The sequence below is a fragment of the Epinephelus moara genome, chromosome 24, assembly GCF_006386435.1.
Source record: "Epinephelus moara isolate mb chromosome 24, YSFRI_EMoa_1.0, whole genome shotgun sequence".
Lineage (NCBI taxonomy): Eukaryota > Metazoa > Chordata > Actinopteri > Perciformes > Serranidae > Epinephelus > Epinephelus moara.
Window position 1 is genome coordinate 44,612,337 of NC_065529.1, and position 25,273 is coordinate 44,637,609.

The 25,273-nt window shown below is 39.7% G+C and overlaps 2 protein-coding genes across 2 annotated transcripts in view; both read left to right on the forward strand.

The window, feature by feature from the left end:
- angpt4 (angiopoietin 4) overlaps window positions 1-18,683 on the forward strand; it is a 65,114-nt gene extending 46,431 nt beyond the window's left edge. Inside the window, exons 2-10 of the mRNA XM_050037566.1 lie at window positions 2,005-2,160; window positions 2,242-2,363; window positions 9,688-9,772; window positions 10,080-10,227; window positions 10,311-10,423; window positions 11,310-11,411; window positions 11,567-11,733; window positions 12,866-12,999; window positions 14,484-18,683. Of these exons, the coding sequence (XP_049893523.1) occupies window positions 2,005-2,160; window positions 2,242-2,363; window positions 9,688-9,772; window positions 10,080-10,227; window positions 10,311-10,423; window positions 11,310-11,411; window positions 11,567-11,733; window positions 12,866-12,999; window positions 14,484-14,644 (1,188 nt within the window). The 3' untranslated portion in view covers window positions 14,645-18,683. The remainder of the gene's footprint in view (window positions 1-2,004; window positions 2,161-2,241; window positions 2,364-9,687; window positions 9,773-10,079; window positions 10,228-10,310; window positions 10,424-11,309; window positions 11,412-11,566; window positions 11,734-12,865; window positions 13,000-14,483) is intronic.
- A 1,026-nt stretch (window positions 18,684-19,709) lies between these two features.
- Window positions 19,710-24,828, forward strand: LOC126385711 (cytochrome c oxidase subunit 6C-1). The gene is made up of 4 exons (XM_050037593.1): window positions 19,710-19,809; window positions 22,619-22,733; window positions 23,953-24,086; window positions 24,694-24,828. Exons 2-3 carry the CDS (start codon window positions 22,629-22,631, stop codon window positions 24,076-24,078), a joined length of 231 nt encoding a protein of 76 aa, XP_049893550.1. The 5' UTR covers window positions 19,710-19,809; window positions 22,619-22,628; the 3' UTR covers window positions 24,079-24,086; window positions 24,694-24,828.
- Window positions 24,829-25,273: the final 445 nt, after the last annotated feature.

A 25,273-nucleotide genomic window follows, 5' to 3' on the forward strand; every position in this document is an offset into this window, starting at 1 on the left:
ATTTTGGTGTCGACTGAGTCTGATCCAATATTTACATTCACCAAAATGTTGAATACAAATAACAACTGAAAGGGACTTAATCTGACACATTTTATGTTTTAAAAGCTGCTTGATCCAAATACTGAAGGTCCTGGTCAAAAAAATGTAGGGAACACTTAATCGTCACAGTATAACAACAAGTAAGTTGAACTTCAGAGATGTCAATGTGTCCATTTAGGAAGCACAATTGATTTTGTTTTACATGTGGTGTCCACAGACAGTTGCTCTGTCCTTATCCTTCCTGACTGATTCTTCTCCAGTTTGGTCTTCTGCTAGTGTCCTTGTCACTACTGGTAGCATGAGGCGGTACCTGCAGCACAATCAGGTTGCACAGGTTGTCCTGCTCCTCCAGGATGGCACAAGAAGGTTTGCTGTGTCTCCCAGCACAGTCTCAAGAGCATGGAGGAGATACCAGGAGACCTGCCGTTACATGAGGAGAGCTGGACAGGGCCGTAGAAGGGCATCAACCCAGCAGCAGGACCAGTATCTGCTCCTTTGTGTGAGGAGGAACAGGAGGAGCACTGCCAGAGCCCTACACGATGACCTCCAGCAGGCTACTGGTGTGCATGTTTCTGACCACACTGTCAGAAACAGCTCACCTGTTAGTGTGTGCAAACCATACAGACTGAAGCCCCTGCAGAGGCCCGCTTTTGATTCCGACCTGTGGCCCTTTGCTGCATGTCATCAACCCTCTCTCTCCCACCTCTCTAGTCTAATCTCAAACTGCACTGTCAACAAAGGGAAAAAGCCCAAAAATGATCTAAAAAAAAGTAACATTAATTAGCAACAGCTGATATGGAAATGAGAACCTGCTTGTCTACAAGAATGTTTTGCATCCTGCTCCAGAGCTCCCAGCGTTGGAGCGTAGCAGATCTGTGAATTTTTGCCAAGCCTTATCTAAACTTATTGTTTTCCTCCTTTACACACTGCAGTTTCCAATGATATGCAGCTGAATGTTTCACTGTAGAGCCAGGCTGTGGTAAAAGAGCTGCAACACGAGCAGGCTGAGGTGGACTAAACACAGCAGAGATCAGTAAAGAAAGGATTTAATTTGACCAGCTGCAGTTTATCTGATGCAGTGAAATATGCTCAAGGCTACTCTGATATTGAGACATTTCAACTGATTTTATTGATTGTGTTTTTCGCAAAATTGCCTTCCTGATTTCTTACCCTTTTCAAAATGGTACACATTCAAACATTCATGTTTTAGACCATGCTACATGTCTGCTTTGGAGAGAGCAAACTGTATTAACGACACAGTGATGATTTTATTCTCTCAATGCTGATTACTTGGTTAAATAAAGTGATGAATGAAAACTTCTATTATAAAAATGAGTGTAATGACTGAATAAAGTTCTGTGCTGGGATTCATTTAATAAAAGTGATCCTGACTCAAACTGGGTGTTGTTGTTTGAACTCCTCCTCCCAGTGACTCATCTAACAGCCAGAAGCCTTGTTGGTAACTGGCCGTCCCCACTGGGACCAGTCTGTTTGTTGGTCCAGTGATATATTTATCAACTCCCTGAAGCTTCTCAGTGACAGTGATATCCTGAAGACGTGGAGTCTGAGGGATGAAGAGCTGGCTGGATGGATGGACTATTTATTTGTTGGGAGTTAAAGGTCACAGCATGGCAGTGTGAGTTGGCATCAGTTGATATTCCCAGAGATGGAGAGACATGCGTCTTTATATACCAGACCTCTTGACGTGTTTGATTCGGTGAACTTGATGCTCTGACTGAGTTGGTGGTAGTGCTCAGAATTGATTTCAGTGCTGAGCTTCTGGAACGACTCCAAAGAACTTCTCACATTTCAAAGTGGTATTCACTAATGAGGGTATGAGTCAAACTCAAAGTCACATGTCAACCTTGTCTCATTTTGTTCTATTATCTGTCATGTCCTCTCTGTATTGTCTGTCTTCTGTCTGACCCTTTTACCTTCTGTTATTTATGTCTTTTTCTTCCTCAGCTGGAGAACGTCATTCACAAGAGTGTGAAGCTGGACGTCACCAGCATACCATCACACGTCGTTCACAATCAAACGGCCACCATGCTGGAGATCGGAACCAACATCCTCACGCACACAGCTGAGCAGACCCGCAAACTCAACGTGGTGGAAGCTAAGGTAACAACAAGTCGCCACGCTGCTGCTCTCTTCACCTAGAAGCAGATTTCCTGGATTTGATTTTTAACATCTTTCCACCAGGTGCTGAACCACACGTCTCGAATAGAGATCCAGCTTCTGGAGAATTCTCTGTCCACCAACAAGCTGGAGAAGGAGCTGCTACTGCAGACCTCTGAGATCAGTCGGCTACGAGACAAGAACAGGTAGAAGAGAAAAGTTTTGACCTTAGTCTGAATTTGTCCTGTCGGATCTGAGACACTCAATTATGCTCCAAAGCAGCTAAAGCTCTAATGCTCTTTTTCCTGAGGGATCAAGGGGGTCACGCCCACCGGTTAGGAACCACTGCTCTAAAGAGACAATTTTGGAGTAATAAAATTCAGATCCCACTTTATTGAAAACAGAATATTCAAATACTGATTTTGACATCTGTTACCATGGCAACCATCTAAGCTTCTAAGCATTCGGTTCAGTACTACTCTCAATGCATTTACACGTGTAACAGTTTACAGGAAGTTAGACACATAAAACAAAGACAACAAAGCTGAAAAGAAAAATAAAGAATTAACACAGAACTTCAATTGTGTTCATCTGAAAACTGAACAAATAAAAACCTTAAAAGTATCAGAGGACCAAACACACAGGTTAGATCCACAGTGGCACTAAAAGTCTCTTCATTTTATTTTCTTACATAAGTCTGTTTACAAATATTCCAATACAAAATCAGAACCATTAATATTTTACATATCAAAGATCATTGTCCATTTGTCTGTTAATATTTAATGTCATGAGACAGAGCTGAAGGCCACATTTATAACTGAGGAATTAATTTACCTGTGTTATGTACAGTGTGCTTAGGCCAGCTCTGAGTGAAATAAAATAATAAGTCTTATAATAATAATGTTACTGTTACTGACATTTTATTTTTCACTGCAACATTTTACCTTTCAATCAGTTATTTTATCAGTCACTCATTATTCATGTGATTGCATTATAAACTGATGGCAGTGTGGAACCATTTACAAAGCTGCAACAATAAGCTGATTGAGAGAGAATTAACCAACAACAGTTGATTATCATTTAATTATCAGGTGTAAGAGTAACCTTTAACAACAGCTCTAATATGATCACATGATTTTATTAATGCATAAAGAGGAAACGCCAGAAACATCTGCCATGTTGCTCTTTCAGTGATACTGTACATTATCCTGAAAAAACAAATTGCTTCACTTTTTTAACACATTTTTTGTTTGTGTGAAATCTTTAATATCTTCAGTAAGACTTATGTGAGCACATTGATGATCTATATACAATAGAGATTTATGTACATATATATATATATATAAATAGGGATTACAATTGTAATCATGATAAAATGAAACTGTAGCTGGGAGGAAATTCTGCTGTGGGACCAGGAAGTGAATCAGAGAAAACACAATGGCACCCCTGAGGGATGCAAAAAAATTTTTTTTTTAAAAGTTAAAGGTTAATATAAGTTCATGGAGTTTGGACATTGAGGCGTTGGTGTCCAGAGTTATAATCTGGGCATGTTCAAGTGTTCCATCGTCATCACCTCATTTCCTGTTATCTCTCCATCCTCCATTTATCTCTATCTACATTAATAAAACTCCAAATATGTAGGAATAACACACAGTTAATCATGACCAGTGATACAGTATATTTTATAATGTGTCCAAAGCTCTGTGTCTGCAGCCATCAAAGACTCAAAAGACAGGTTACTGGTAACTGATTGAAGAGACATCTGAGCTCTTGAGAGCATTTAAAGGCTAAATAAATTTGACAAATGGCCTCTATTGGTAAAAATCCCCTCCAGACATGTTTTAACACATATAAATTACTTTGCCTCAAACAGTTATTTGTGTCTGACGTGTTTTCTCCACAAAACAGTCGCAATACCTCGTTAGAACTGACATCTTCTTCTCCTCTGACCCAAATATGAGTCGACCCCGAGTGGAGAAAAAAAAAAGGGACAAGAGCCTTATCAGAGATTTCACAACTATACCAGTGAGAGTATTTGAAATACAAGCAAGTCATTAGAGACGATGGAAATACGTCCACATCTGTTGCTGCGAGACACGCCAATATTTGGAATCACAATATTTTCACTATTTTTCATGGTGAGGTGAAGTTGGACGCTGCGCTGAGCCGTAAAACATGCAGAGTAATTATCAAGCGTGTTCTCTGTTTACAGTAACAGATATAATACAAACAGAGAGGCTGAAACACTGTGTGTGTGTGTGTGTGTGTGTGTGTGTGTGTGTGTGTGTGTGTGTGTGTGTGTGTGTGAGGGAAAGAAAGAAGCAGTGTATGAGATGGTTTCTATTGAGGTTTTTGTGGTTACAAACATACCTCATTAACTCTCAGAGTCAAATATTATCTTGTACAGTAGAACAGCAGTTTAACAACAGTTACTGTGGTTTTTAGTGATGTATGGAGACATTTAGCCTCTCGTTATTCACACTAATGTGGAGTGTTTTGCAGCCAGTGTTTGTTGAACAGATGTTTTCAGTCGCTAACAAGCCATGTAAGCTCCAGCTGTGTGTGTGTGTGTGTGTGTGTGTGTGTGTGTGTGTGTGTGGAAGAAGTACGTCTGAGCTACATTATGTTTGTTTTTTGTTATTTTCCTGCTCAACCTGTGCAGACACAATGCACAATTCATGCTGCCCACATCAAATAAACGTCTGTTGAGTTCCACTTCTGTCGACAACTGATACTTCGGTACCGAGTGGATGTCAAAATTCTGAAAACATGGCGGTATTAATCTTTCACCAGTACCATAGCTCCTGCACATTCATTTCTACCTGAAAATATTAGCAACAAACAAACAAAACAATAATGTGCTGCTGCTCAGAGAGCTGGTTCTGATTATTTTCTGAACATAACACCAGAATTTCATGTGGTGAAACAGGTCCTTTTACCGCTGACCTGCTACATAATGAAGACTGTCAGATTTTTCACCTAAGAATCTAGCTTTTAAAAAAGAAAACAGAAAAAAAAAACTTACCAGACTGCATTAAAATTGTTCTTCTGTTACGAACCAAAGAACTAATCAGTTGTGAATCTGTTTCAACATTGCTATTAAAACATATCCGAATACATTAACATAACTTCTGAGAAGACTTTGCAGAGTTTAAGTCATTTTCTCCAGATAAACGCTGTTCTACTTCAGTCACAGGACTGTATAGGCAGACACTGTGTACATGTAGTAAAAGTAAAACATACACTTTACAAAGTCTGACAATACCCATAAAGTAATTTAGATAAACAGACCTGCATCTTAAAGATATAATGTGTAGGTCTATTACAATCAGCTTGCAACACACTCACAGTCTGCAAGTGGTTGGGGACAAACTCATTAATCAACAATGCACACACACACACACACACACACACACACACACACACACACACACACACACACACAGATGCTGTAGAAACCGCAGCACGGCAGCGATCAGTGACTCCCCATCAGTCTCCATCACAGTAAATGATGTTGCCTTGTTCATGTGCAGGTCACCATGTTGAAGTGATCAGACTCAGGAGCTGATCATGTGTTTCAGCTCTTAATGTGACCCAAGTCTCACCTACTGATGTAAAATGATATCACTCACAGGTGTGACAGAGCTGAGTGGTGATGGATGGCCACATCGAACTCTCGTCAGCTACACTTCAACACCAACTTCAGCTCGTACAGTTTGGTTAGAAAAGCTACAGATATAATATTAATGGATCTCACATTACATGTCGGGGTGTTAATGTATTGATGTTCACATATTACTGAACTACAGGAGAGCAATAAAGCCTAAAATCAGTTTATCTTTATATCAGTTAAAGAAAGATTTAAGGTTGATCTCAAATATCCATTAATTAAAAGTAAGTATTTATTGTTTGTTGAGGTGAATGATACCAGCTTTCAACTTTTTATTTTATTGAAGGAGAATTTATATATCTGTATTTAGATGGTTAGAGGTAGTGTTCACCCCTTTGGTCCAGACTGAAATATGTCTCTCTTTGATGGATAAAATGAAAGTTTGTGCAGAGGTTTAAGGTCTTCAGAGGAAGAATCCTGCTGACTGTGTTGATCTCTTGATTTTAACGCCTGCATGAGGTTGACATTTTTGGTTCTGAGTGAAATATATCAACAAATTTGGTTCAGACCCTCATGTTCCCCTCAGGATGAACTTGAATGACTTTGGTGATCCTCTCATCTAGTGCATGCAGAATTAATGACATTCCCCTCAGTCTCGGCTCAACTTAGATTTTCAGTGCTAATTTGCTAAATGAGTGGCTTATTTAGACTACTTTATGTTCGAAAACAGATATGCCCATTTCAATCATTGTAAACATTACTGCCCTCATACCTCATTTATGATAGCATAGATACATCCAGTAGATTGCACTGGAGGGCAGATTCAAAAGTTTCACAAAACAACAAGCATGGCAACGATGGAGGAGGTCACAATAATGTACCTTTTAATAGAGTGACATTGTAGATGGCACGGGTCTGTGGTCTGTTGGTGTGTGTGTTTAAATTTGTTCAGTGTTGAGAAAGACGGCTGCAGCTGCAGAAGTGAAACAGGTTCTAATGTAACCCCGTTTATTTTATTTATGTCTACTGAAAGTGAAATTTTCTATTGGAAATGAAACTTTTTTCTGCACCTTTTCATCTGTTTGTCAGTGTGTGTAACCAAGTCTCGCTCAAGGAGAAGTCTCATTCTGAAATCTTCTGAACTTGTCTGCATTGTCAACATCGGCTTAATATTCAGCCATGACACTGACATCTATTACACAAGAGTAAGATTGAACAAGACTGCACCTTTTTCTGTAGCGTCCCCTCCATAATATTGTTAGACATTTTCTATTTGAGCAGTTTTAGCCTGTCAGTGGCAAAAACAAGCAGTAAAACTGGACATAAATTGGGAAAGTAAAGTCTAGGTTCAAAAATACCAAACTGCTAGCATGGCTGTAGCTTATTTGAACTTTTAGCACATTTTTCTCCAAACAAAAGAGTTTAGCTTGTCCTTTAGGGACTTGATTTACCTCAGTAAACTACAGTAATCAATGTCTTCTTGCAGTGGGAATCTTGTGGATGCAGCGGGACATTTAGTCCGTGAGCATCAATGTAAACCACTCTGAGTTTAATTGTATTTACAGGATGATGAGCTTACTCATACAGTTGGCCTCCTGCAGATATTAGTATCAAACATGTTACTCTTAGAAACATTAGAGAAGAAGACACATTTTCCCACCCGACTCCTGCAGACCCCCACCACACCTTCTGTTCTCTGCACTCTGAACCAGAAAAAAAAAGAGCGTGAACTGGACATTCGGCCACTCTCAGTGTCCCATGTTTCCCCCTGGAGCCGCTGCCACTCCTTCATCAGGTTTCATTCATTTGGCTCCTATGTTGTTGATCTAACTGTGAGCTGGAGTCTATTTTCAGCAGCTGTTCTGCTGGTTCAGCTGCAGAGATAAAGCACTCTGCAGTCTACTCTGGCAGAAAGAATGATGGTCAGGTTATTAATCTTTATTTCACTGTTTTACGGCTCCTCGAGCAAGAGGGAGTAACTCAGGAGTTAGAACCTCTGCTCCATCACAGACAGATTTGTAGTACAAATAGTTTGGATTTCTATCCTCCTGCTGGCATACACACAAACATTCTGATGTTAATATGACACTTTCCCTCAACCTGCCTCCTCGTCTTAATTTAGTTATTTCCTACATTTTTCTACAGCTGTTACAGTGATGTCTGTCTGCTGCATGTAGGAAAGCAGTGTAGTAGCTGTGGCCTCTTTGGAGTATCTCTGCCTCTTCCATAATCTCTTTCTAATCTGATTGATTGGTGAACATCAGACTTGAAGCTCAAAAAAAGCTTTTCTCTTTGCTTTTGAAAAACTTTAAATAAAATCTCATTTAATTGAAACTTTCCTCCAAGAAAAAAAAACATTACTTGTTTCAGCAAGTGTCCCAAAACAGTATATACGTATAAGTATTTATGGTAAAGTGAAAAAGCCCTCAAACAGCTGCAGTAATAGAATGCAGCGGGAATAAGTCCTAAAACCTGGAGATGAATTAGCATTTTAGCAGTTTCGGTTCCCTTGTTTCAAAGTCAAAGAGTTTTAGGTTTGATGGCTGAAATAAGGTCTGTGGTTAACACAAGTTTATCATGCTTTGTTCTATGACTTAAATTAGAGTTGAGAACGTTTGGACGGGGTTAAGTGGGATGTTCAGTGTGACAATTACATAAGATAAGATAAGATAAAACTTGATTTATCCCGAGGGAAATTGCTGTGCAGCAGTTGCAATACAAAGTTAGACCAGTGCAGATAAGCATGCAAAATACAAGGACTAAAATAGCATAGAAGAAAAAGCAAATGTATAGCAAATATACAATCTAATATATAGGAAATATAAACTAAATACAAACCTAGCTAACAGTGAGGTTCAAAATTCAAAACAGAAAGTAACAAACCACTATACACAACATATACAGTAACACACACAGGTTACCAGTATGAATGATAAATATAGTATAGTTGCATATAAATGTTTGAACAGTAATATTGTAAACAAGCTTATTAACGATTACGATGGATCAGAAATGTGCAACATTATTTTTTGGCAACACTATATATCAAACAAAAGCTAGAGACTGTATCGTCTTAACTTGCTGTAAATTCACCACTTCTAATCAGTAGCTTATCTCCGAGCCCGACTGGGCAAAGCCTCTCTTCCTCCAGGTAGCTGCCTCCATCTCACTCACACTCACTGTGGGTCAGGGTCAGCAGCTGCCTCTGCAGCTACATCTGTAGACCGAGACATTCCCAGAAGTACACGACACACTGGCAGACAAAGAAAAGTTTATGTCCATGTTTACAAGCTAGCAGTCTTCTTCCTGTCTTCATTGATGCATTGCTGCAATATCAGCATGTTACCACAACCTATTTACCAGTGGACCACTGTGACAGCATTGGCAGAAATGTGTATCCTGTCACCCACATGCACCCGTGTGCCTTAAAGAGTAACTTAACATTAGGATAAAAAGCTGTGTTTGCTGCCTCTATGGTTGTTTCATGCCTGTTTCACCTTTGACCTCTGTAGTTGGGTCAGAAGTGTTGCACCTGTAACGACACCCAACAGTGAATTCACAGTGTCCTGAAGTACACCTGTACATCACTGCAGCAAAGTTAGTTTAACCACTGAAGGTCAGAAAACAAGACCTTCAGGGGCTGGTAGGTGACTCTTCACCCACAGACAAACACTGTTGTTCTGTCACTAGGGGAGTTGAAACAACATATAAAGAACGTGTTGGTTTTATCATTAAAACATCAAACTGTTCTGTAGCTTTTTTGAGGATATCTTGATGTCATACAAATTTTGCTACCTTCAGCCAGATATCTGTGAGAACAAATGCCCACTGACACCAAACAGACAGGTGCATTATGAGTTTATGTGATTTACAATCAGTTGTCTACAGTTATGTGTTTTCTCTCTTTGTCTGTCTTCCAGTCGTTTGGAGAGTAAAGTTCAGATGTTGGAGTCTAAGCAGAAAGGAGAGCTGGAGGACATGAAGGAGGAGAAGAACAGACTGCAGGTACGTCAAAAATGTGTTGTACAGTGAAGCAACTTCATCAGCAGATGTGTGTTTGGACAGGTGTCTGTGCATGTATTACTTTTAATATCATCAGGAATGCTTTGGGGACATTTTATGTGAGTCAGTCAGAGCATGTTTACCTTTATGAGGCGGAGCTCTCTGTGTTCAACATGACGACCAAGTGTCTGACCTCATAAATCAAAACCCCACCCCTAAAGAATGGCTGAACAAACAAATGAAAGAAACAGCACATAAGTCCACACTGACAGTACAGAGTGATTAAACAGGAGTAAATCTTTGTCTCCAGTCTGTCGTCAGGACTCAGATGGCGGCCATCGAGTCTTTAGAGAGGCAGCTGAGAGTCGCCAGCAGCAACAACACGGCTCTGCAGAGGCAGCAGGCTCAGCTGATGGAGTCTGTCCACACACTCATTAACATGGTGGCTAGTACCACAGGTAAACACACACACACATGCACGTATGGACAAGCTCATAAAAAACACACTGAATATCTGTGTAATGAGCAACAATGTGTTCAGGGTCGCCGCCCAGGGACCAGAAGTGGAGAGACTGTGCAGATGCTTACAAGGCCGGTCACTCTGTCAGCGGTCTGTATAACATCTACATCAGCAACAGGACTGAACCTGTGCAGGTAAGACGAACATCTGAACCTCTGCCTTGTTCAACAATGGCTTCCTGACAGTATGATCACTGATGATATCTAGTCTCATAACAACATTAATATTTTAAGTGTTGCAGTAATAAAGTTGTAGTTCGTTCAGTTTCCATGTATTACTGGTAAAAGTAGAGTTTTTGTGTTGGATGTGAAAGTGGCCGCTCTCTCTCACTGCCAGCTTGGCAGAGTGTTGGCAGTGGCTCCTCTGAACATCTGCAGAGAAATGTAGATTATTAACTAATTATTCTGAACACAGTCAGCAGAGCCAGGCAGCTGATTCCTCACTGGAGGCACAACTCTGTGAAACTGAGACAGAGACCAGATTTTAACCAGCTGTACATTAAGAGTATCCACTCTCTCAAAAATGTACCCGTCCTTATAAAATGATCGATGGCACCAAATTAAAATAAATTATTGTACATTTAAGAATGTTTTAGGTAAGTGGAGCCCTTGGTATGTAACATGGTGAGTAATATAACACAGTGAGTCTTCAGGAGCTTCATTTTTCTGTTATAATGTGTTTCTAGTGTGTTTAACTATTTATAAATATCAGTTAGAAAAAGCTGCAGGTGCTTCACTAAGATAATATCTTTCAGTTATCTTATTAAGTGACTTAGACTGTTGATGATTAAGACAAAGAACTGATGCTGTGCTGTGGCCATTTGTTTTAATCTAACAAATGAGTTTTAAGTTGATTTTGATCTGATATACAGTACCAGTCAAAAGTTTGGACACACTTTCCCATTAACTTGAATGAAAAAGTGTGTCCAAACTTTTGACTGGTACTGTACATTATTAGATTGTACTCCAACACTGTGACAAGTTCCAGGTTGAATTCAAAGTGTCAAAACTTCTCTTCAAGGTGTTCTGTGACATGGAGACAAGCGGTGGAGGCTGGACAGTGTTCCAGCGGAGACTTAACGGCAGCGTAGATTTCCAGAGGAGCTGGAGAGAATACAAAATGGTTTGTTTGTCTCATGAATAATACATTACAATAATACATTTATTTTATAGAGCAGATTTCATGGCAGTCAAAGACACAAGAGCTATAAAATCCAAATAAATGTCAGTAAAAATCCTGTTTGTAATTAAACTCCACCTCCTCCTCCCCTGCTGCAGGGTTTCGGGGACGTGTTTGGAGAACACTGGCTGGGTAATGAAGTGATGTACCTGCTGACCAGTCAGGGTCAGTACTCTATGAGGGTGGAGCTGAGGGACTGGGAGGGAAACCCCGGCCACTCCCAGTACGACCGATTCACACTGACCAGTGAGAGGCAGCAGTACAGGTAACTAACACATACACACACATATAAACCCAGTGGCCGCAACACTGACATCCACTGACAGGTGAAGTGAATACGTTAGTTATCTCGTTACCATGCAATGTCCTCCTGGGAAACTTTGGGTCCTGGCATTCATGTGGATGCCATTTGACATGCCCCACCCACCCAAACTCTGTTACAGACTATATACCCCCCCTCATGGCAACAGCACTCCCAGGTTGCAGTGACTCCCCCAGCAGCTCAGTGCACCATGCCACGACCCACAAACTGCTCAAAAATGGCCCATGGAACGTGACAAAGATCTTAAGGCATCTAAATTCTCCAGATCCTAATCTCATCGAGCACCCATGACACGTGTCGGTACCCCACTTCACAACCCACAGGACTCAAAGGATCCGTCACCAATGTCTTGGTGCCAGACACCACAGGACACAAGGACGCTCTACCATGGATTGAACTTGGCTCTGACCTGTGAAGGCATGGACACAGGACCTTTGGGGTACCGGCACATCTCACAGACGCTTGATCAGATTGGGATTTGGGGAATTTGGATGCGAGCTTGACGCCTTCAGCTCTTTGTCATGTTGCCACTGATCAACTGATCATGATCTCAGCTCTTCTTGTGTTGATAACTTAACACATGCAAACATAAATATACAGACTTTACACATTATTTATTATTATTAATTATTTTTCTTTGCAATATACTTTAATTTATTTGGGGATGTGCTGCATTTAATTTTGCAGTACTTGCACCATGTCCACCTCACACTGTATGTATGTCTGTATGTACAGAAAATATTCCCACTTCTTTGAAGTTATTGCTGATAAGTGTTATATAGTGTTTTTTTTTGCTTATGATCTTTGTTTTTGTTTGTTTGTTTGTTTGTTTTTTGCGTTAAGATGCTGTAACAGTAAACTGTCCTGCTGTGATTAATAAAGTAATCTATCTCTTCCCTTCTTTGTATTTCAACTGCTGCACAACAGTTTCCCTTGTGATAAAGCTCTATCTGATCTATGTTAAAACTGCACATGCATTAACTCACACATATACATGTTATACATGCATACTGTCCTAAAGTGGTCATTTCATTGATCAGCCAGCTGACTGATCACCTTGTCTCTTGTCACTCAGGTTGTACCTGAGAGGTTACAGCGGCACAGCGGGGAGGCAGAGCAGCCTGGCCACCCATGGGACCGGCTTCAGCACCCGAGACCAGGACAACGATAACTGTGACCACTGCAAATGTGCCCTGATGCTCACTGGAGGTAACGTCTCTCCTCGCATGTCCTCTGAGTTTTGTTGGTTACAACCATCCATCAGGTCAAACACATTTGAAAATCTAATTAATCAAATTAAACAGTTTATGACTTAAAGATGTTCACAAAGAACGAAAAACACATTTAGTAAATATGTTATTCATTTCAAAGAATGAAACCACAATGATGAAAACAGTTTGATTTGTCTAATAAAAGATTATTAAACAGTCACTCAATAATTTCTCTGTCATAAATCTCACCAAATAAGAAAAATACTGGATGAGTCCAAAAATTCCTTTTTTTGTTTGAGGATCCAAATATTTTCCTAAAGGCAAACATCTGTCTGCGTCACCCCTCAGTGCCCCTCACCTCGTGTCAACGCCAACACAAACAGCTCTTTAGTCTTCAGCCTCCCCTCGATGGACCACGATCGATGATTAGCTTAATCGTTCCAGCAAAACCTCAAACTCTCTGAGGAAAAGACTCCTGTGGTCACCCTTGTTCAGTGAGTCATTTAAAATCACCGCAATTTACAGAGAAAGAGAAAAGACAGTGGCAGAGATGAAAAGGGAACAACAAAGGGAGACGATAAGAAAAGATCAGGAGAGAATGAAAGTGTTTGACCAAAACATAAAGATAGGAAAGAAGAAAGACAAACACATTTTAGTATTCCATCCAGGAAAAATCCAAGTGTAACCATGAAGAATGAACCCACACTTACCAATAATAACAAATCTAATTTCATCTTTGTAAAACTGACAAAATAACTGGTCTCTTTTTTTGACCTCTGTTATATCACTTGTTCCATTTTTGTGTTTATGTAATATCTCTATTTGTGTGCAGATTTAGACTAAACACTGAGTGCATTACAACATGTTTTAAGAATGTATGAACAACTGTAAATATTGGACATCCATATCATTTAGTTTTGTCATGAATTATGGATGCACCGATATATTGGCTGAGCATTGGTGTCGACCTATTTTTGCCTTGTTGACTGCCGTCAGTCTGCAGATAAGATGTCAGTCACCAGTGGATGTGGCAGATGTTTTTCTGTTGGGTTAGATCAGTTTTGCGCAGGTAGAAAAGCGGGGCTCGAGACTATTGCCGTCCCGTCGTCCTGGGGACAGTAGAAAACGTGTTTGGGATGAACAGAGATCTTCCCCGGTACACTGTCCAGACAACAGGATGAAACAACCTCACCATTGCACCCCATTGTTGGCCTGATAATGCTTCACCGTGAACATCAAATCTGTGCTGTAATCGGCAGGAGGCGAGCTCGTCAGCGTTAGATCTAAGAAGCTGGTGGCTGCAACTAACAGCTGACAGAGGTTGTATTGGGTTACGTTATGATTCAAGATTGAGGAGTGAAGATTTCTTTGTTTGGGGGGTGGGGGGGGGGTAATTTGTCTGTTTAAAAGTATAAAAAGACTTAACTCATCTGTGACTGTTTTCTATCTCTATCTCTTTCTCTCTCTCTATCTCTCCATCAGGTTGGTGGTTTGACGCTTGTGGTTTCTCCAACCTGAACGGTATTTACTACACCGTCGGTCATAACATCAGGAAGCTCAACGGCATCAAGTGGCACCACTTCAGAGGCCCCAGCTACTCCCTGCGCTCCACCTCCATGATGGTACGACCCTATGACTTCTAACAGCACCCCTGCAACTCTGTGATGGTACGACCCTCAGCCTTAGGAGCTTCCAGTATCATGGCGGTACGACCCTACACCTGCCAACACTCTCCAACATGCCTTCTTGGTACTTTTTGTCTCAGCACCCCTCAGCTCCACCGTGGTATAATCCTGCCTTTCCTCACATTTACGGCCATAATGTTAAAACCCTTCAGCCCCACCTTCATGAAACACTTGCTGGATATATTGTTTTATGTTCATAACTAACCTGGATCCATGATGCAAGAAAAGTTCATTCATTGAAGACATTTATGGTGCTGCCTTTATTTGTACATATTTAAAAAGACAGAACAAGCTGCGTCAGAGTGCCAAAAGAGAGCATGAGAGAAAAGTTCAAACCCTGGCTCCTCTCTCACCTCCACACAGCTGACCAATCACTGTGTAAAGCAGGTGGGAATGTCGGATTGTTGGATGCAGCCCACCATCCCAATTATGATGTCAGAAAGGTGTGTGGGGGGGGTTTCTGAAACTGCTTAACTACCCGATAAGCAGTGCTGGAGCATACTGGCAGCTTCATGGTACAGACTTTTATGATAAGACATGGTATCATCCACAGACTCGAACAGAGTGCCAAGACCAGTTTAAATTTGGGTTAAAACAACCAGACAGTGAAGCAGATATGGTGATCATGAGGAGGGGTTATCAGACAAACACAGAGGTGAAGTGAAGAAGAGGAAGTGGTGCGTGATGGCAAGCGTCAGAGCTTCAGGGTCCAGTGATGTTTTCTGTCAGCGTGGGGTTACAGATGCAGATGATGTGCAGGGGATGGGACCAAGGATGCTTATATGAACTTAACTTACGTGTGCATTTATCTACATTTTTACATGAGGTGAAGTTGAAAGTGGTGTTTGAATCCCTTAAGCCTCAGAAAAAGAATCTGATTGAATCTCTCTTGTGGTTTATGGATGTTTGAGATGCCAAGTGGACAAATGGCAGCTCAGTTTCCCCTTCACTGTGTATACTGGTAATGAAACAGACTTGTACATAATAAATTGAAACTGATGAATAATTGAAGGACGACCAACTATGACAAACGCAGCTGGAGAGACATTTTGATTTTGATCATTGTATCGGAAAAGAGACAGTAACAGCCAGCAGACTGGATCGTTTTTGATGGATCATTTACCACATTTTTGTACCAGAGGTTGGACAAGACAACACTTTCAACCTTGATCGACATCCTGCAGCCTCTGCTTTGTTTATCTGATCATTGAAGGAAGGAAACAATTGAGGAGGAAAGAAATGAGCACGCTACAAGAGTCCAAACTGAGCTTCATTCAGTTGTTTCACGTTGGACGGAGTCTGCACGATGATCAAAGAAAGAAAGAATGAATCAGACAACAGAAATCAAACCACAGTCTGTGTGAGTCCAGATTGTGAAGCAGAGAAATGTTGCTTTAATTATCTTCCTAATCTAAACAACCTGACTGTTTCCGTGTTTCTCGTTAGAGTCACACAGTCTCACTCTCATGGCTCATACACACATGAAATGAGTTACAGAACTTAATGACACTGTCCTTGTTATCATCCGGGCTGTTTTTCAGCCTCACACACACCTGTGACACTCCTGGCATATGATACAGACACACACCTGTTACAACCCCAGATGATTAAATCACTGTGTACAACAGATAACTGGGATAGCAAATCGATGTATCTCCTATTTTTTGGTCACATTATAGCTCACATATCATCAGCAGTGAAGGTTTAGATTATCCGCACCACAGTAAAAACTGGACTGGATGTGTCTGAGTGTGTTTGACATTCAAAGAAGTGAGTGACAGTCAGTCAGTCAGACATTCTTCATTCTTTATGGGAAAAAAAACTGAAGAACCAGGAGCATAGCACAAATATTTACTGTCTGACAAAGCTAACAGTCAAAAATTACTTCAACATTATTGATTTTTATGTTGAAGCAGTAATACATTGTGTCAGTGGAGGCAGAACAACTGTAGACTCATCCAGTATTCTGCTTCTACTCGCTGTGCTAACACATTTAGCATGAAAGGTGTCAGTGACGACAGTGCAGCAGATACAGTCTGACATGTTTTTGAATGCACACTTTATGGTGCTGTGATTGACAATAAATACTGCAAAAAATAATGCATAATAAATATCTCTCATGGTTCTGCAGCGATGCTAGCAGCTCCATGAGCCTGTTTTTAGGAACAGCACTGCTTTGCGCAAAATGCTAACATTAGCATGTTAACATATAATGACAGAGCTATCATGCTGATATTTAGCAGGTATAATGTTTAACATGTTCACCATCTTATTTAGCGTGTCAGCATGCTAACGTTTGCTAATTAGCACTAAACACAAAGTACAGCTGAAGCTGATGGGAACGCACTGCAGGTATTTGGTCATAAAGCAAAGTATAGAGTGCTGCAGGAGTGAGTCCTAAAACCTGGAAATGTGTTAGCATTTAAGCACTCCTGGTTCCCTCATTTGGAATTTAATGTCTTTAAAAAGGTGGTTGCTAACAGGTTGCTATATGAGACTACACTCCAAACACGGCTTTACAGCCACGTTGTGGTGGTGACGTTAAGTCATGTGACCGTAGTGTAGTTCATTCATAGCCTAATGTTAGCTTTTTACCTCTGTCGATTGCATTTACCCTTCAGAAATCTGAGAAGTGTTTATTTGTGAAGATTTTTGTTAACCACAGAGCTAATTTTGAGTAATAATCCAATTGACTTTTTGATGAGGGAACCAACTTTGGTATCGGCCTACAGAAAAAACATCCCTGCAGCACACTGTTGAACAAATTTAAAGATCTACCTGATGATGGCAATAGAGGTTGGTACAGTTCATCCTGAGGGGAACATGAATGTGTGCACATGGATGTATAAAGAGAACTGGATATAGCGTTGGAGGTGAGGCCCCATTCATTCCTGTGAAAGCTGCTCAGTGCCTCATGAAGCCAAAAAGTTCGACATGTTTCCAAGTGTAATAAACATGCAGCTCTTCTAGACTTTGGAAATGGTTTTGGATCAAATGGACCAAATCCTGATTGTGAAATGAATTATTTTGTTTGGCTTGTAATGCTCAGTTTGTCTTTGATAATGTAAGTCTATGGGATAACAGTCTTTTTGGCCCACTGGCATCACGTGAGGGACCCGGAAGTTGTAATTACAAAGTTTGGCCACCCTGTGAAATTGGCTTCAAAGCCTGGTGCTGTTCCTTGGGGCATTTATGGCAGCCCATTCAATAGTTGTCAAAATACTTCACTCAAAACCACAAATTTCAACCTGCAGGTGGAGCTACAGTAAACATCAGAGGATCACTGCAGTCAGGAGGACTCATCCTCTGAAGAACATGAATGTCTGTACACAGTTTTATGACATTACATCAAATAGTTGTTCAGATATTTTAGTCTTGATCAAAGTCGTGTACCGACATTAGACTGACGTGGACTAAAAACTACACTGCCCAGTTATTTGTTCAGATTAGCTTTCAGAAAACCTGTGGCGTGAGTGAATTAACACCTTTGCTCACCTGTTATGTTTCAGATGTTCAGTGGGATTGATTTTCCCCTGGAGACAGCAATATTTGGGATTCATGATATTTAAAAACAAAACATTTAGATAATCTTTAACACTCACTGTGGATAAGATGAAAAGAGCTGCCTGTATTTGTTCCCTGAGAAGCTGAAATTCTTGTGTGACAATTGGTTATTGGTTGTGATTGGTTATTTTCCTGCAGCATTCTCCTTTTAATATCATCATCAGTACAGTTTGTATATGAATCTATAAGATGTTTCTTTGTCAGAATAAAGAGGTTCATACTTCACCTCATTAAATGCACTTTATGGAACAGAAGGAGGTGAAGTTTGGGACAGGTGGAGTTTCATCTTCGCTCTCATTTTTTCAAGATACTGCGAACATTTACATATTTTACTTTTTCAGGTCTAAACTGTTTTATGTTTTCATTACATGTAGCAAAGCTTGTCCCATCAACTGAACACAGTCTGCAATATTTTGTAAAATAAACCATGTTAATAAAGCCGGTCTGAGTGTTGTGATGTGTCTCTGTTTCTCCATCTCTCAGCTGATCAAAAAAGACAAAAACAGAAGACAAAATAATAAAAGTTTTACTGATGGCATTTTGTCTTTTGTAATCTGTAGGTCTATAACTTGTGTGTTTCGTATAATATTTCTTTCTGCTTTCATCATATAGTAGTACATTCACAGTTGAAAAAAAAATACCGTGTTTAGTATATAAAGTTGCACACACAGAAATTGTGGTTATAATATCTCCCATGTGAGTTCAGTGTTGCTCTTCCTCCCTCTTGTGGCCAAACTGTGTCATTACAACATGTTCAGTTTACAGGTGACAGCAGCATTTTATTTTTAACAGGGCAACTAAATGATGTGTGTGTAGACAATGCAGTGGTGGAAAGTTTTTTTTAAAGTACATTTACTTAAAGACTGCACTTAAGTACAATTTTGGGGTACTTGGGGAAACTTTAATTGAGTATTTCCATTTATGCTGCTCTGTACTTGTACATATTGTACGTCTTACTTAACTACATTTGTCTGACAACTTACTTTGCAGACCAATAATACAAAATATGATCAACAAAAAAATTATGTAAGCTGTAAAGATTTAGATGATCCTCGGGGGGAAATCACAAGCTACTCAGCAGTATATAAAATAAAATAAGCTCCATCTTCACCTGCTGCAACATTACAGTGATGAACACATCCATGCATAAATCACTGTAATCCAATAATATAATATGATATTAAATATGTTTCATACTTAAAGTATATTTTGACGTTAATACTTTTGTACTTTTACTTAAATAAGATTTTTGAGTGCAGGGTTTTTGTAACACAGTATTTTTTTTGCAATAATCTATCACTACTTTTACTCAAGTAGCCTAAAACATCAGAGTACATCTTCCACCGCCCATAAATATGTTGATAATGTTGAACATTTATTTAATGCACAGTAACTTGACTACGTGAATGCAGCCTCGTCTTCAGTTTCCATGACCTCACATGCCCTGCCTTCGCGTTTCACGGTACATTAATTTTGTCCCTTCGCGGCTACTGTATAGAGTGTCTTTTCCGGTACTGAAGAGCTGTTAGCGGTTTGTGTGAAGGTCGCGAGTCCAACCTGTGAGTACTCTTTTGAATTAAGCTAGTTTAATGTGTGCGTTGGTTTAAGATTATATCGTATTGCTTTTCATATTGATTACGACATCCGTGTTGAACCATTGTTCCTGAATTTTGCCGCTTTCCTTTGGTTAGCAGTTAGCTGTGTTGAGCTAGCGTTAGCTCATCGTGCTGCCGATATCCGACATTAGCTACATGCTAACCGTAGGCTCACCATTTTAATTTAATACATACATTTAGGTTACATCTGTGGTATATTAGTTGTAGTGTTTAGTTATTGTTTGTTACGGATATAATCTATCATAAAACGAATGGAGGAAACATTTATTGACATCATGCTAATTTGACCCTATCCATGCTACAACTGTTAGCACTGCACCGACTCTATTTTCTGTTAATATGTGCTTAAACACAGCTTAAGGTCCTCGATCATTTTCGCACATAACGTGTGAAACTGCAGCGTGATGCAGGAGTTATGTTCCCGGAAGTAACGTTGCTGTCACACAGAGAGGTCACTCGATAGTTTGAGTGCTGACATGACTTAGCAGCAGTGTCTGATGGCGACCTGTCTGCAGGGGACAACTGATTAATTATGTCCACCATCATTAATATTTGCTCACTAAGAGGACGTGTGTGTTACACTGTCCTCTGGATGTCAGAAGAAAATAAGAAGTTAACCTTAATGCCAGTATTCTTGATAACAAGCCGATTCACTTCGAGGTGGGTGAAGATAATTGACCTTTGTGCTGTTTGGCTGCAGGCTATATCACAGAAAAACTGTAGAGTCAGTTATTTTCAGTGCAGTGACTCAGTATCCATAATTCTGTGATGTTTTGGCTACTGGAATTTAGTTTTATATCCAATTTAAACAATATTTCATGATTACGCATAACTCTGTGTGTGTGTACCATTGCAGAGTGCAGATAAAAGCTGTAACGAGGTGATGTATGGATTAACATCGTTTTATATGTTCATTTTGCATCTCAGTTGTTATCTCTCCTGCAGTCACAACTGCTGTAGAAAACAACTGGAGATGTTGGTATTTGCATCAGAATCAGCCAACAATATCTGTTTTGTTTTTTTAACAGAACAGCCACACAACAATATAAAAAGAAAATAATAATGAAACAGAAAAACACACATGGACATATTAACAAACACTAAACAGAGGCCCAAGGCTTGTCTCGCTGTGATGGGCTACAAAGACAGAAAACATAGAAGATAATATTAAATAAATGTGACTTAGTTACATTCAGGAAGATGGGGGTTTAACTTAAAGCTTAGCTCTAATGAAAGCCATAAATTCTAAGTTATCAGAGAATCCACATTCAGCGAATCTCGATTTCACAATTTTGAGATGTTGCATCATCTGCCACAGCAGTCCATTTTGGATTTAGTTTGAGAAAGATAATTATTGTTGTCTCTACTCTGTCAAAAATAGCCGTCATAGGATCTGGCTGAATTACCATTTAATATCTGACATGTGTTCGACAGGTGGGTGAGAGGCTGCATCTGTCACAAGTGGAATCTCAATATTGGTTATTTTTAATTCAGTGTGATCTTGGCAAAAAAATCATCAGTAATATGAAAATAATAACCGCGCATGACGAGACATTCACTTGTGTAACTAAACTCAGGTGGGACATTTAGATATTTTATACAAGATTACAGTGTTCATTTTTTTTAACCACACATGGTTGCAAAGTGAATTGTAGGTTGAAGTCTCTTCATGCTTCACACACATTATTCAGGCACCACTTTAACTATAGTGTTGTTGACTTTCCTATGTTATCAATTGTACGATATATCAACGTACTTAACTTAGTATGTTAAGAATAACGTTACTGAGCGTGTGCTCCTGCAGGATGCATATTAAAGGCGTAATGAGCTCAGTTCTGGATCACAGTCATCCTTCTTGTGTTAATTGTGTTATTTCGTAAACCACACTGCTGTTGTTCATAACATTTTACCTCAGTTTTGCAAAATCCAAGTGTTCAAGGTGTGGCACTTTCAAAGATGTCTCACTTTTATATTAATAGGTTCTTTTTTTAAATCTACTATTTACCCCAGGTTGATATTTGCTTAATTTCCAGGGCTTCTTTTTTCTAATGTACAAGAGCAAATGTTATGTATTTAAGGAAGACTCATAAATCAGACAGGCTGATATTAGTTTATTGCAGGTATGTCATGATCAGTGTGAATGTTTACCGAGAGGAAACGACAAGTTGCAGTACAGAAAATGCTAAATTACAATACAAGTTTATTTTTCAATTGTAAAATGTCCTGCTTAGTATGTGTACTCATATTCATGTCATGACTTGTTTGTTCATGTAATGTGTTTATATGTTATATGTCAGCTATCAGCTGATATGTCATTATCAGATTTTTAAAATTCACAAATATTGATATCAGTATCGGCCTCAGAAATTGTCTGGATGTTGTCGTATCGTTTCAGCTAAAACTTTGAAAACTGCCATTCACAACTTTTGACCCTATCTTTCTTATTATTTTATATTTCTACCAACCTGCCCACAGACTGCAGGCAGGAAGTAGCAATTTGCTGTAACCTGGTACATTCTATCTAAGGTCAATGTCACATAACCTTCGCATTTATTTGAAAACTGAATGTGTCTCACACAGTTCCACATAGAAATGAATGAGAATCAAATAAGGGTTTGACTACCTTTACTCTCTTTAAATACAGTTTGCGGTGACTGCTGTCATTTTGTATTTGATATGTATGGTGTTATATTGACTGCACAGTTGTCTCCAATAGTTGAGCTTGGTTTTTATCTTTTTTCCTCCCCTGCAGGTGATCCACCATGTCTCTGCCAAAGCCTGTGATGAGGGGGCTGCTGGGAAAGCGTCTGAGGTTTCATTTGCCCATTGCCTTCGCTCTGTCCTTTGTGGCTGCAGCCGCATTCAAGGTGAGGGTGGGAGACACAGCAGCCACGTGGCTACAACCTTAAAGGGATACTTTTCAGATTTTCAACCAGGTCTGTGTCATTGCGATGTGGTGGGTGTGTGCAGATGAACCATGTTAAGATGTCTCCCATACTGCCAGCTAACGGAGCTCCCTGCCGCCTGTCTGCCAGCCAAAATCAGTCAAAACGCATCACAACAACACAAAGTGGTGCATTTCGTGCGAACGGCGACCTCTGTAGCTGAAAAATGAAGCCAGCACAGAAGTAAGAAAAACTGTGTTTCCTTGAATGTCCACTGGGTCCAGAAGCCAGTTGATCCTTATAGACCCCCATGTTAAAATGGTGACACTGTGGTGGTGACACAGACCTGGTTGTAAAACAGCAAAGTATCCCTTTAACTCCAATGAGGCAGTTGTGATTTTTTTCTTGTTTTTGTTTTTAAATGACACCTACGGCCCCGTGTCCAAGCGTTTTTTCCCCCAGCTGCAAACGTCAGACGGTAGAGTTTGAGAGTGCTGAAGGTGCAGCATTTGTTCAGCTGAGAAGCTTTAGTTCTGTCTGATTGTTGTTATACATAATATCCGTGGAAGTTAACATGTCGGCCCAAAGTAGAGAACTTGCTTTGGATGAGGGGAGCATTGAAGAATGCAGGGAGAGAAGACAGAGCTGCTGGTCTATTTAGGTTCATGAGAGGAAACATAGTATAAATACAGAATATTGACAGATTTCTCAGCGCTTGTACATGTCGTGTAAAATGTCACAGTTTGTCTTTGTGGTATTTGCTCCTCCTCTGAATGGCCGTAGTGACAATAATGAGTGCAGCGTTTTTACCCAAAGTTTAACACTTTTCAACTCTCTGCTCTCAGGGGGGAGAAAGCCCAAATGGCAGCGCTCAGCACAAAATTCATGGCCAATGCCTCGTCACGCTGCCGGTGATTTTTAGCGCAGTGCAAGTACACGATGCTCCCATTGTAAAGCATTAGGAAAATAGAATGCTTTGGTGGACACAGCCTCTAATAGACACAGTGATGGGAACAACATCAGCACCTCGATCAACTTATACTTCAGCAGACATTTAGAATTAAACAACTAAATCTTATCTAATCTATTCAGTGTGGTGTCAGTTCAACTCGGGAGATTTATTTCTCTGATAACAGTTGCCGTTCTTTTAGATTTTGATTTAAATCACGAATAAAACGGACACCTTTTGTTTCTGCCACAGTACGGAGTGACGGAGCCCAGGAAACAGGCCTACGCTGACTTCTACAAGCAGTACGATGCCGCCAAAGAGTTCAACGCCATGCGGGAAGCTGGCATCTTTGAGAGTGTGCGGCCCTCTGGGGAGTAAAACCAACTGTGAGTCTCTTCACGGGTTTGATAACATCTGAGAAGCATTTCTGTTGGACAAATTTCTATATTCTGTTATATGTATCACTGTCGCTATATTCTATGTTATAATATATTACTGTGTCACCTTTTACTCTTATATCTCACACTATTATTATACTCCCATTATGTTGATGTTACACTGTTCACATCACATCATATATATATATATAGATATAGATATATGACAGAAAATAAGGGAAAGAATTATGATACTTCTTTTTTGTATTAGCTTTACATACCTCTAATTATTATTATTATTTTACTTGCCCTATTTGTCTGTACTTATTTCTCTCCTCTGCGGATCAATAAAAGCTTATCATATCCTTTAACTGTTGTAATTTTAAACTGAGATCAAACATTGTTTCTTCAGGACCACAAAGTACCATTAGAAATACAGAAGTTTGTCGCCGACTCACAGGAGTGTGTCAGCAGCTTTTATAAAACATAGTACTCACAGAAACATTAGGAACAACAGATCATATGCAGTGAAAGATCCAGTGTAGACAGACTCTATAAACCATGTTAATGTTGATCCTTCTGTATCTAATTATTGTCTCTTGTTTTCTTCCTCCAGCTCCTCTTCCCCATCATTCATTCCTGGTCTAAGGATAAAGTTCCTTTTTGCCCCCTCGGATGTTATTTACTGATTTAGACGCGAACATCGCTATGCTGTTTTGTTCCTCTAAATAAAATATTCTATTAATGTAAAGCCTCTGTCTTTGTCTTTTGCTTTGGAAAAGTGAGCTTCTAAATAATGAACTGTGTCAAGTTATCTGGTGAACTGTAATCCAACAGTAGTGCAGCACTAAAGTGTCTGTTAGGTGTCACTGATTACTTATTATCAAACTTTAATCTGCTGTTTAACAGTGTCAAATATTAGTGTTACATCAAATCAGCATATTTCACACCTGTTGAAATTGAAAATAGTTTTTGGTTGGGAGAGGAGTAGAGACATACAGGCTGTGCAGTACTGACAATATTCAAGAAAGTACTGCGTCCCAAATTCTATAAAGCACGCCAACAGTATAAAGAATCGACCATATACTGATTTATAACATTAAAAACATCACAACCAGAAAATCTCTGCTCATATAAATCATATTTTTCTGTTAACATACACTAATATACATGTTCATTTCAAAGTTCAAGTTTAT

Excerpts from the sequence above, each read along its gene's own strand:
- LOC126385711 (XM_050037593.1), top strand. The coding sequence starts at position 22,629 with ATGTCTCTGCCAAAGCCTGTGATGAGGGGGCTGCTGGGAAAGCGTCTG. Across the intron at positions 22,734-23,952 it reads TGGCTGCAGCCGCATTCAAG|TACGGAGTGACGGAGCCCAG; the intron begins GTGAGGGTGGGA and ends TTTCTGCCACAG.